This window comes from Bubalus kerabau, chromosome 2, assembly GCF_029407905.1.
Source record: "Bubalus kerabau isolate K-KA32 ecotype Philippines breed swamp buffalo chromosome 2, PCC_UOA_SB_1v2, whole genome shotgun sequence".
Classification (NCBI taxonomy): domain Eukaryota; kingdom Metazoa; phylum Chordata; class Mammalia; order Artiodactyla; family Bovidae; genus Bubalus; species Bubalus kerabau.
In genome coordinates, this window is record NC_073625.1 from 153,965,012 (window position 1) to 153,977,219 (window position 12,208).

Here is a 12,208-nt window from a genome sequence, read left to right on the forward strand (position 1 = left end):
TCTCCTGCACTACACTACACTCCTACACCTGCACTACAGGTGGATTCTTTACAATCTTACCCACCAGGCAAGCCCAAAACTCTGTCTAGATAAAACAAAATCAGTTTCAAAACAAAATCAATCACCTTGCTGAGTGAGTCACAGAGAGGTCTTCTCTCTGTCTTTTTGAACACAGGCACCACGTCACAGCGGGACAGTCAATGGACAGATTGTAAACAGAAGTGATGTACACAACGGTGAGCCCTCACACTCGCAGCTTCCTCCTCTGTCTCCTGGAGCTCAGGTGAGTCCTTGCAGGGTTCTCAAGGGCCACTTAGCCCTGAACCCGTGACAGGAGAGGACTGAGTGTCCCCCAGTGCTGGAAAGGAGGGTGGACAGTCAGAGAAAGGTATTTACAGATAAGAAAGGACAGGAAAAAAAAATCTGTCAGCTCAAGGAGAGCACTGTTCCGTTGGTAGAAATACACACGGTGATGAGCTAAACTCTGAATGGAAGAGACCAAGTTTATAATTGTATTACAATATGGGTTTAAAAAAAAAAGAGAAAAACAATAAAATGAAACTTTTTTATCAGGTAATAAAAATTAGAATCTACTTCTAGTCGTGAAGCTCTTAAGTGATGAGCCTGGATCTATCCTCCAATTAAGTTGTGAAAAGACTTTCTTTAAAAAAAAAAGATAGCTGAAGGGGACAGAGTTCACAAAAAGTGGAAACTGTGAGCCAGGTGACCTGAGACTGGTTCGGTCCTGGGTTGAGGAAGGTGGGTGAAGATGTTTAATCATCATAAGCCTGTTTCTTCCTCTGAAAGTGGTGAGGGTTTGATGAGTTGACCTCTCAGATCCTTTCTATCTTTAAAATCTTACTACTTTTCTATTAAAAATGCTCAGTTTCATAACTGACACTTGAATTTCTCAAAAGCTGTGTGCAAAATAATCTCCCGATGACTGACAGTATAAAAGTAGTAAGTGTGTAAAGCGTCATCAGTCCTAAGAGCTCAAGGAACATAAAGCAGCTAAAGAAAAACATTTGCAAAGGCCTATGTTGTTTAAAAAAAAACAAAAAAAAAACAAAAAAAACTTAGGATTGAATTTCAGAGGTAAGAAAAAAAAAACATTCATGTCTTTGGTGCAAAGGTCCAAGAGTAAAAACAAATTTCTTTTAAAATGCAAATGTAATGTCACAGAGTTTAGAGAAGCTCTTAAGGAAGGACCTGAAATTACTATTATTAGGACTATGACTAATTCATAGTCCAATGAATCAGCTCATAGTATAGCAGCTTTGAGCAAATTTAAAAACTAAATTTGTAAACTAAAATTTACAAAATGCATTAGTACAGATAACAAGCATCCATCAAATGGCTGCTGCTGCTGCTAAGTCGCTTCAGTAGTGTCCGACTCTGTGCGACCCCATAGATGGCAGCCCACCAGGCTCCCCCGTCCCAGGGATTCTCCAGGCAAGAACACTGGAGTGGGTTGCCATTTCCTTCTCCAATGCATGAAAGTGAAAAGTGAAAGTGAAGTCACTCAGTCGTGTCCGCCTCTTCAAGACCCCATGGACTGCAGCCTATCAGGCTCCTCCGTCCATGGGATTTTCCAGGCAAGAGTACTGGAGTGAGTTACATGCTAATGGATAGAGCAGCCTTGCAGCTCTTAAACAGGAATCAACATAAATTAGAAAAGCAGACAGTGATGACACTAAATATTTCAGAGTAAGGTGATACACAGAATACAGTCAGCCCCCAGTCATTTCCAGTTATGGTTTAAAAAAAAAAGTGATTGTAATATGGTCACGTCGTACTAAGAAGGATAAATGGTAACTGCAAACCACTCAGAATGTTTTCACTGTGGTGTCCCAGGCTGAGGAATCACATAACTTATTAAACACAAACTTTACTATATTTTGCAGGAATAATAAAGATGTCTTAATTTAGTCTATAAAAACAGGAATTCATGTAATTTAAACATAGCCTAAGTAACTAAGGAAACAAACTACTTAGCCATTCAAAGCTACTTTAGCAGTGTCGTTGATGGAGGAGTAACTGGGTTGTAATTCTTACAGAATAATACACTGAAAACAACCTGTAATTAGTACCATTCTAGGAAGAAATGTAGGTAATTTAAAGTTTGCTACTAGTTAATAGTACAAACAAATAAAAAGACAAACTGCTTTCAAGTACTTTGGAAATAACTTCACCAGGAGAATCTACTTTCAATTAACATGTCAATTAAAATTACTCTTATCTTCTCATTAAAAGAGGGAAATGCACCTGTCATAGATGGTAAAAAAAAAATAATAAAATGGTGATTAAAATGTTTCAGGTCTACAATTAGAATTCTAATTTAAAAACGAGTCCTTTTCTTTTTCTGAACAATGGGTATAATGACTGCAGGTTGGATATAAGATGTGATCCTGGTATTTTGCTGGGGTTTTCTCTTAAGGCAGAGGGCATCAGTTACCCCAATCACTTGAAGAGAGATGTCCCGCCAGTCCCCAAGAACACAGGAGGAATACAGCAACTGGTGGGAGAGGAAGCCAACATCAAATTGGGCAACTTTTTTAGAAAACAGGCAACTTCTCAAACAGTTAAACACACACCTCTCATACGATCCAGTCATTCCACCCTTAGGTATTTTCCAAAGAGAAGTAAAAGAATATGTCCATGGAAAGACTTGTATGTGAATATTCATAACACTTTTATTTGTAATAGATAAAAACAAATAAATAGAAACAACCCAAAGGTCCCTCAACTGGGCAATAGAGTATATCCATAAAATGGAACTCAGCAATCAAAAGGAATCAAAGCACAAAATAATTATATGTTGACTGAAACATGTCAGACAAAAAGATGAGTGCATATTATATAATTCCTTTTACATTAGTTTTAGAAAATGCAAGCTAACTCATAGTGATAGAAATGAAATCAGCGGTTGCCAAGGGACAGAATGGGGGGATTACAAAGCAGCATGCGTTTACTTTGGGGAGTGACAGATAGGTTCATTACCTCGACTTTAGCCATGGTATCACAGGTGTACGTACACATAAGTCACAACTCATCAGACTGCATACTTTAAATGTACAGTTAATTGTACGTCAATTCTGCCTCAGTGGAGTTTTGTTATTTTTTAATAAAAAAATCAAAAGGAGAAGTCAAAGGGAGAAGAGGTAGAACAGGCTCAACATGAGGGATCACAAAGCCTGAGACAATTTCACAGAAAGACCATTGAGAAAAAGGGGTGAAGTTATACTCCATTTAGGAAGAGGAGTAGGCTGAGGCAGTGGGCACCCCAACTCCACTTGGGGTGATGGGAAGACAGGAGAATGACTGTGACAAACTAAGGTCCTGGAGAAGCAGGAGGAAGGGAAAGCCAACCACTTGGGACTGTGTTCAGAAGCGGGAAACAGGAAGAGAAGTTCAGGTTTCCCTAAGAGTTATCCATACCAGTTCCCAAAGAGTAGGCAGGAAGACAATGGGCTTTGCCGGTGGCTCAGATGGTAAAGAATCTGCCTGCGATGTGGGAAACCTGGGTTCAATCCCTGAGTTGGGAAGATCCCCTGGAGGATGGCATGGCAACCCTTTCCAGTATTCTCGCCTGGAGAATCCCCATGGACAGAGCCTGGTGGGCTACAATCCATAGGGTCCCAAAAAATTGAACGTGACTGAACGATTAGGCCAGAGAAGGCAATGGCACCCCACTCCAGTACTCTTGCCTGGAAAATCCCATGGACGGAGGAGCCTGGTGGGCTGCAGTCCATGGGGTCGCTAAGAGTCGGCCACGACTGAGCGACTTCACTTTCACTTTTCACTTCCATGCATTGGAGAAGGAAATGGCAACCCACTCCAGTGTTCTTGCCTGGAGAATCCCAGGGACGGCGGAGCCTGGTGGGCTGCCGTCTGTGGGGTCGCACAGAGTCGGACACGACTCAAGTGACTTAGCAGCAGCAGCAGCAGAGTGATTAAGCACAGCACAGCACAGCAAGTGAACATATGGGGGCAGGAGTCACATAACTTGGTACTCTAGTTCTGGGTTGTGTGCAGCCCTTGAGTTTACCAGGAGCCTTCACACACCTGCAGGTGCAGGGCGGGACCGTGAGAAACACAGGGACACGGGATGGGGGTGAGGTCTGGCCAACTGAAGGGGGGACTTCGGGGAGTAGTTCTGGTTGTTGGATGGAACCTCACCCCCTACCCAGCGCCTCCATAGTGCCAGGCATCTTTGGGACCCATGGGAGCTACTGGGGATAAGGCAGTGGAGTAAAGTGACCTCGCTGCCCTCACGGCTCTGACATCAAGGTGAGGGGCTGGGCCATCTGAGGCCATGCAGGTTTGTGCTGGAGCAGCCCAGAGAAGACAGCAGCAAGTCAGGTCACCAGAGGCTCCTTCAAGACTCCCCAGGCCCCTCCTGCTCTGGCACCAAAGACAGTTCCCAGGAGCATCCACGCTCCTCCACCTCCACTGGCAGCAAGAGATTAGCTACTTGAAACTGTCACAAAGTTAAGGTCAGCCCTAGGTTTTTCATCCTACCCAACACTGTATTTTTAAATTTGCCTCTAAATCTTCCCTAGATTAGAGACAGCTGATTGTCAACACATCTTTGCAATCTCAGTCCTTCGTTTTGAGCCTGTCACTGTAGGTGAGAGGAAGAAAGAGGCATGAACAAGGGTGAGGAGGCTGTCACTGCTTTGATGGACAGAATTCAATATTCTTCCATTCAAACCAAACCAAACCAAAGCCTGTCTGTGAGAAGAGACTCATAAAGTCATGGGATTTTGATGATCTCCTACTTTAGTTGTCCTTAACACTGAGGAAACACAAGAGAGGACCTGCCATTAGGAAACCCTTTAAGTTATTTCAGAAAGGTAGAAGCTCTTTCCTGTTATTTCAATTAATTTTAAGCATCGAAAGGAAAAAAACCCAATCTAGCAACAGAAGAAAGAACAAAATCCCTTTCATGATTTTCTTACTGGGGTCTTCTGCAAATCACTTAACCTCTCTGGGGCTCAATTTTCTCAATGGTACAATAAGGGGACTGGTTTTTAGGTCTGGGGCATGTGAGTCTTATAAACCATTCATTCATTCAATATTCAAGAACTATCACAGATACTAGGTTACAGCAATAAAACAATGCAGGCTAGCCCACTGCACTCCAATTCAATTCTAAAAAGACCAAAAATGAAGAACTGAATAAGATCATGTCAGGCAGTGACAAGCACTAAGAAAATACACAAAGAGTGCCTGGGTAGAGGGTGGAGTGGCTTACTCTGTACTTGGGAGGGGGCTTAGGGACAGCCTCTCTGAGGAAGTGAGTTGAGTACAGTCTGGGATGATGACAAGGAACCAGTCACTCAATTCCACAGAGCTAACAGCACAGGCAAAAGTCGTGAGGTGGGAATAGCTTATTTGGGTCTCCTCACAAGTGAAAAAGAGGTGCCCTTCTTTTTCATTTTATACCCTTCCTTTCAGTACTGTGTGTTAACTTCACTTAAATATATTTGCCCACAGCCCTTTTTAAAAATGATTTATTTATTCATGGCTGTGCTGGGTCTCCGCTGCTGCACGGGCTTCTCTCCAGTTGTGCAGAGCAGGGGCTACTCTCCAGCTGCAGTGTGCGGGCCTCTCATTGCCGTGCGTGTGTGCTAAGTCGCTCCAGTAGTGTCCCACTCTTTGCAACCCCGTGGACACAGCCCACCAGGCTCCTCTGTCCATGGGATTTTCCAGGCATGAATACTGGAATAGGTTGCCATGCCCTCCTTCAGAGGATCTTCCCGACCCAGGGACTGAACTCTCATCTTTACATCTCTTGCATTGGCAGGTAGGTTCTTTACCACTTGCAGTGGCTTCTCTTGTTGCAAAGCACAGGCTCTGGGGTACACGGACTTCAGCAGTTGCAGCACATGGGCTCAGTAACTGAGGTTCCCAGGCTCTAGTGCACAGGCTCAACAGTTATGGTGTTTGGGCTCAGTTGCTCCGGAGCATGTGGGATCTTCCTGGACCAGGGATTGAACCCATGTTGAACCCGTGTCTCCTGCATTGGCAGGCAGATTCTTCACCAGAGCCACCAGGGAAACCTGCACACAACTTTTTATTTATTTATTTTTCATTGAAGGATAATTGCTTTACAGAATTTTGTTGTTTTCTGTCAAACCCACACCCAACTTTTTAAGGAGGTGCAAAAACTAGCACTTGATTTGAGCATTTCCTTCAAGACAGACTTCTTCCACACCAACTCCTTTGTGACTCTCAAGCTTCTGTCCCCAGGGTTATAAATTCTCATACTTATTCCAGGCAGGAGTAAACAGGATTTTAATCAGTGTTTTCCATACTTTTATGACAGTGAGCCACAGTGCAAAAGAAATCCTACACTGTAACCCAGTGTCTACATACAACTGAAATACAGCTTTTTAAAAAAATCAGTCACTGTAGTACATTCTATTTAATTTTATTTTTTTTAAAAGTGATAAGGTAATTTCATGGAGAACTTACAGTTTGATAATCACTATTCTAACCCAATAATAACTAGTAGTTTTGTTCAAATTTTTCCAAACTATGGAAAAATGCAATATTCAACAACCTCAAAGGCCATTTCCCCCTCCCGTTTTTCCTGTACACATACTTGCTTTAGAGCAATGGAACCCAAATTTCTGTGAAAGAAATGCCCAGAGGGGACATCTTCAGGAGGGTCAGGGAGGGAAGGAGGAGGAACCCACACAAGAAAACTGTTTACTAGGTGAGAAGACAAGACACCTCAGGTTTCAAAGATAGCCCAAGAAGGAAAGATTCAGTCTCCACAATAGCTAGAAAGGAGTGTGTGTGTGTGTGTGTGTGTGTGTGTGTGTGTGTGTGTGTGTGTTGGCAGAAGCAGGTCTATTAGGTGAGCCATTAGATTTTAAGTTCCGAGAAGGAAGTCAATCTGTATCCCTACCTTGCTCATCATAATTCCAGGCCTATGTGGACAGATGTGTCACTGCAGTCCTGGGAATCAAACTTTGAATTTAGCACAGAAGTCATGAAGAGTCTCTTGGACTGCAAGGAGATCAAACCAGTCAATCCTACAGGAAATCAACCCTGAATATTCACTGGAAGGACTGGTGCTGAAGCTGAAGCTCTAATACTTTGGCCATCTGATGCAAAGAGCTAACTCATTGGAAAAGATCCTGAAGCTGGGAAAGATTGAGGGCAGGAGAAGAAGGAGGCGACAGAGGATGAGATGGTTGAATGGCATCACCGACTCGATGGACATGAGTTTAAGCAAATTCTAGGAGATAGTGAAGGACAGGGAAGCCTGGCATGCTGCAGTCCATGGGGTCCCAGAGTCAGACACGACTTAGTAACTGACCAACAACAACAAGGGTGCTCAAGAACATTCTGAATAATGGAGCTCATTGTCATCATTAAACCCTAACTTTGCATGCATAACCCAATGATTACATTTTCCTGGAATGTAAAAATGTCAGGCCATAGTAAAGGAAACTTATTTATCTTCAAGTCACTGTTTAAGTCCAGGGAGCTTAATCAGATATTTTTTCTCAGCACTAAGTGGGAGAAGGATGTTTTGAATTGCAAGATACAAGAGCAAGTACTGGCTGTAATGGAAAGATTCCGTGTCTGCTAGTGGCCATGGTAAACAGCTGGGATTAAAACGAGTGTGTTAATTTAATAGGTATTTTCTCAAGGGACACTAACCAATAGGCTCTGTCAGCCAAGGGCTCTCTCTCATAGAAACCATGCCAATTTCTCTGTGAAACACAGTTACTGTCCTAACCCCTGAAGTCAGAAGTGCACGCACCCAATTTCCAGTAGCCCTGGGGCCAGGAAGCCAAAAATTACACCTCCAAGCAAGCATTCTCCCACACTGCCGCACAGCTGCCACACACAGAGAGACTCTCATTTAAACTGTGTACCCTTCAACCCCACGTACGATCGTCATTAATGATTTCAAATTACAACTGTTGCTTTCTCCCAAAACAGTGATAAATAGAGGAGCTACTCTCAAAATGCTGTTCTTTTAAGTCATTTATTTGCTCTCCTCTCGGGGGCAAAAAGATTTGTTGAGACAAGTGTGAACCTGCCAGAGCTTCTTATTATAGATGCAGCCCCGCTTCCCTCCCTCTTTTCCACTCCAGTACCCTTTCCTCTCTGGGTTTCCTGAACTGAGGCACAGGCCTCTGGTAAGGAACTGCAAGTGGCTCCTTATCAAAACTAGGAGGGATTCACCGGACAGTGGGGTGAGTCAGCCGACAGAGGAAAAAACCACTCCCTTATCCTAGCAGGTCAACAATAAGTCGGGTTTCAGAAAGGGAAAAAGTCTGAGTAGGGTGGTAAACCCATTCCAATTCCAGAGCATCCGCACACACGTCAAGAGGGAACAAACAACGCGTGCTGCCTCACCGGAGGTGTGGGCAGGCGAATGCATGCTTCTGTGCAGGGACAGCCTATATATGGGCGAGACATCAGTGGCAGAGAAGGGAGACCCACCACGCTTGACAAAACCACAAGTATTACGACTTGAAATATCACCCGCAGGGTACCGGCTTCGTTGCCAAAATCTCCCCGGATTTATTTTCAGGCAAGTGACTCACAGTCTCGTCTCCATAAGTAATTCCATTAAAATGAGTCGCCAGTTCCACTAACCCGACTTTCCGTTGCCCTCTGTCTGCCCCTCCCTCCTCTCCGCCCATCCTGCAATCCCAGACAGCTCAGAGACTGAGCAACCATACCCTCGGGAAGCAGAAGGCAGCCTCACCGGCCCGGCCCCCACCCTCGCGGCAGAATGAATGGGGCCGGCGGCTGGCGCGAGCGCGGGGAGGGAGCGTGCGGGCCGTGCGCGGGGTGGGTACGTGTGTGCGCGCGTGAGCACGCACCCCGGCCAACTTACGGAGGTGGAGTTGGTCCTCGCCTGGCCTTGGTTCCGCACCTCCTGCTCCCGAAACTGCAACCCGGCCAGATGCTTCTCCAGCGCCTCCCAGTCCATAGGGGGAACCGGGGGCTCCTCAGGGACGCACGTCCCGCTGTCCGTGGGCTGAAGGCAGAGGCCCCTGGCCGCCGGGCCCCGGCCGCCGCGCCGGCCCCCTGCCGGCTGGGGCTTCTGGACCGCCCGGCGCGGGGCCCGGGAGCCGCTCGGCCGGCCGGCCACCACCACGTTGCCATTGTGCCTGAGGTCCTGGGGCTCTTGCGGGTGGAGGTTGCCGTTGGGCACCGGGGGCGGCATGGCGGTGGTGGAGCTCCTGCCCCCGCCGCTGCGGGTCCCGGCGCTCACGTCCCCCGGCTCCCGGGCCGGACAGCGGTCATCCCTGTACCCTCGCTCGTGGCGCCCGTCCTCCTCTTCCTTCTCTTCTCCGTCCTCCTCCGGCGCCCACTCATCAATCACCTTCTTCTGGTAGACCGGGAAGGGCTCCTCATAGTCCTCCAGGGCAGACACCAAGTCCAGGCTGCCCCCCGGCGACGACGAGGATTTGCACTCGGAGCAAGGGGTCACTTTGGTGGAGTTGGACTGCGAACTGGCGCGGCTGCTGTTGCTGCTGCTGCTGCCGGCGTCACTGCCTAGATCCATCCCATCCTCTCGGTAATCCTGGGGGGAGGAGGCAGAGAGAGTGAGCCGCTGGCCGAGCCTGCTCCGGCCGCCCGCCGCCCGCCGCGAACGCCCCGGCCCAGTAGTGCCCCGCGCCCGCCAGGCTGGAGGTGCGCCCCCGAGAAGGCGTCGGGGTGGGAGCCGGCACCAGCTAGAGGCTTCCCTCATCGCATCCCTTCCCCTGCGACGAGCGGATTTCCTCCGGGCAACTGACCCTCAAATCAGCAAACGGGGTGCCCAGGCGCTGGCGCGCAGACTTTTCATAACAGGGGCCCCTAGGCGCGCGTGGACTTTTTTAACCATTTTGTGCCGGGTGCGCCCCCGCACCCCGCTCCAGGGATTCTCCGAGAACCACTTTCCCAGAGAATTCTAATTCCCTGGGGGCGGGGACCAAGAAGAGGGTGGGAGGCTACTAAATTCGCACCTCGCGCGAGGCGCGGAGACCACCCCCTACCCGGCCCCGCCCCGCCCCCGCCGGCGGCCCGGAGGCCGGCTCCGCTAGAGAGCTGAGCTTTACTTTCTAAGGAACCGCAGGCAGCTCGGAGGTCTGACTCCCGCCTCCGCACCCCTTGAGCCAGCCCCGCCTCTGCTCGCTGGAAGGCTCCGGGTGGGGGGCGCTCTCGGCTCCCACTGGGCAGGGTGGCTCCCGCCGCCCCCAAAGGTGTGCGGGGCCGGGGCGCGGCGGCCGTGGCTGCAGGCGCCGCCGCCGCCCTGGGGGAAGGAGGACGCGCCCTGCCGGCGCGGAGCGGGTCCCGCCACCGAGCATGCCCAGAGGCTGCCGGGCGCGGCGGAGTCCGCTCTCCCGGCTTTCTCGGCTACAGGCTGGGGCGGGAGGCCGGGAGGGGACGAGGTTGGAGGGGCCGGGAAAAGGCCCAAGGGAAGGGGACTCGGGGGCTTTAGGGACGCAGACATGGCCACTTAGCAGGGCCGGCTCCCAGGGGAGAGTGGTGAATTTTAACCCCCAAACACATTCATATTTCTTGCGCGCGCCTCAAGCCCTCTCTGCGGGGTTCATTACCCCGCCTAAACCTCCCGGCACCCCAAAGCGAAGGCCCCTGCCTCCTAAACCCACGCGGAAGTCCCCGGGTGACCCCTTGCAGGACCTCCCTCCCCCTACACGCGCACATACACAAGCCCATGTGGGAGCCCGAGTGACGTGTGCTCCGTGGTCATGCACCATCATTTCCCTTCCACCTTCCTCCTCGCCGCTTCCTCTCCCTCCACCGCCCAGCTCCTGTCGCCTGGCTCCAGCCTCCCCTTCCAAGTTCAGGCTGTGGGTGGAACCTGTTGCTTTAGCACACGTTTTCTTTCCCTTCCTGGCAGCTCGCTGAGAATGACCTATGAGAGGTTGTGTGTATGAGGAACAGAGAAGTGCAGATGGGACTAGTATCTGGCATGGAGGTGGGGAATCTGTTCTAAAGGTTTGGGCATGCCTCCGAAGTCCCCCTTGGCCACCTCCAATCTAGGAGACATTAAAGGAGGGGAAGAGGTGGGTGTCAGGTCACATGCCGTGTGGCTTGGCTTTCTTCAGTTTTTCGGAAAACCGAATCAAAGAAACCTTTGCTGGGTTTTTCAAAACACTACAACGGCGTTAGTTCGTTAGCTCATCCTCTTTAGGAGCAAGGTTCTATGAAATGAAAGAATTGACACTTGGAGAAAGGAGTTGGGTCACAGAGCATCTTTTAAGGATTGAGAGTTTCCTGTGAAGAAACTGTTAGCTAACTCTGGGGAAGAAGGAAATGCCCTCTTTTCCGATTATGAAAAACAGTACTTGGAACGTAAGTGTTCTTCCACAGGCCAAAAAAAAAAGAAAGAAAAAAGATAACACGAGGTGATGGATGTAACTAGGTGCAGGGGTGGGGGGTCCCATATATATATATAGGGTCCCATATATATATATTTAATTTATAGATATGAAATCACCATGGTGGACACTTAAAACATCTAATAATTTTATATGTCAATTGTACTTCAATAAAGCAGGAAAAATTTTTTTAAGAAAATGAAGAACAAGAAGAAAAATATAAGTGCTTAATTTTACTACAGATTGGGGAAAACCAGTTTCCTTGAACTTCCAGATTTGGGCCTGTTACTAATTATTCCCTGTGAATTCTAGTATGGACCAAGCCACTACCCTGGCTTGGCACCCTCCAGATTGAGAAAAGGGGGAATGCTTGGAATTCTTTAGTAGGGAGTGGCTGCCACCCTGACATTTCTTCTAAGTCCTAAATGGGAGAGACCCTTTGTTTAACTGATTTCTGTGAAATGAGACTCTTTTCCTCTCTTAGGTAGGCTTGAGCCAGGGAAGATAAGCTAATCTTTTCACTTGTCTGGAAGCAGCTATCTTATTTATGAATAACAGGAAAGGGGCCTTCTGGTCTGTCCCGTTTACAGCTCTTCTGTAAAATAGGACGGAATATAACTTAAAATGTCTTTTATGGTAACATCTGTAAACAGCCTGCCTCCTGCTCCAAATATGGTTTGATTTTGAGGTTGTTGCGGAGCCCTGGGTCAGTGGGCTGCCCCCTGTGGAATAGAGGTGGCCCTGTGAGTGTCCAGAGATAGGAGTAGAACACACTATGTGCTGAAAACTAGGGAGCTACTTTTCAAGTCACCGTGTGAAGGCTTAGGTCAGAAAAAGCT

General features: G+C 48.2%; 1 protein-coding gene across 2 annotated transcripts in view; it reads right to left on the reverse strand.

The window, feature by feature from the left end:
• SCHIP1 (schwannomin interacting protein 1) overlaps positions 1-9,565 on the reverse strand; it is a 145,360-nt gene extending 135,795 nt beyond the window's left edge. The window contains exon 1 of one of the 2 annotated variants that reach the window (XM_055569222.1): positions 8,873-9,565. In XM_055569222.1, the coding sequence (XP_055425197.1) occupies positions 8,873-9,547 (675 nt within the window). In that variant the 5' untranslated portion in view covers positions 9,548-9,565. The remainder of the gene's footprint in view (positions 1-8,872) is intronic. The other variant, XM_055569221.1, reaches the window with a different exon arrangement.
• Between the last annotated feature and the right edge of the window lie 2,643 nt (positions 9,566-12,208).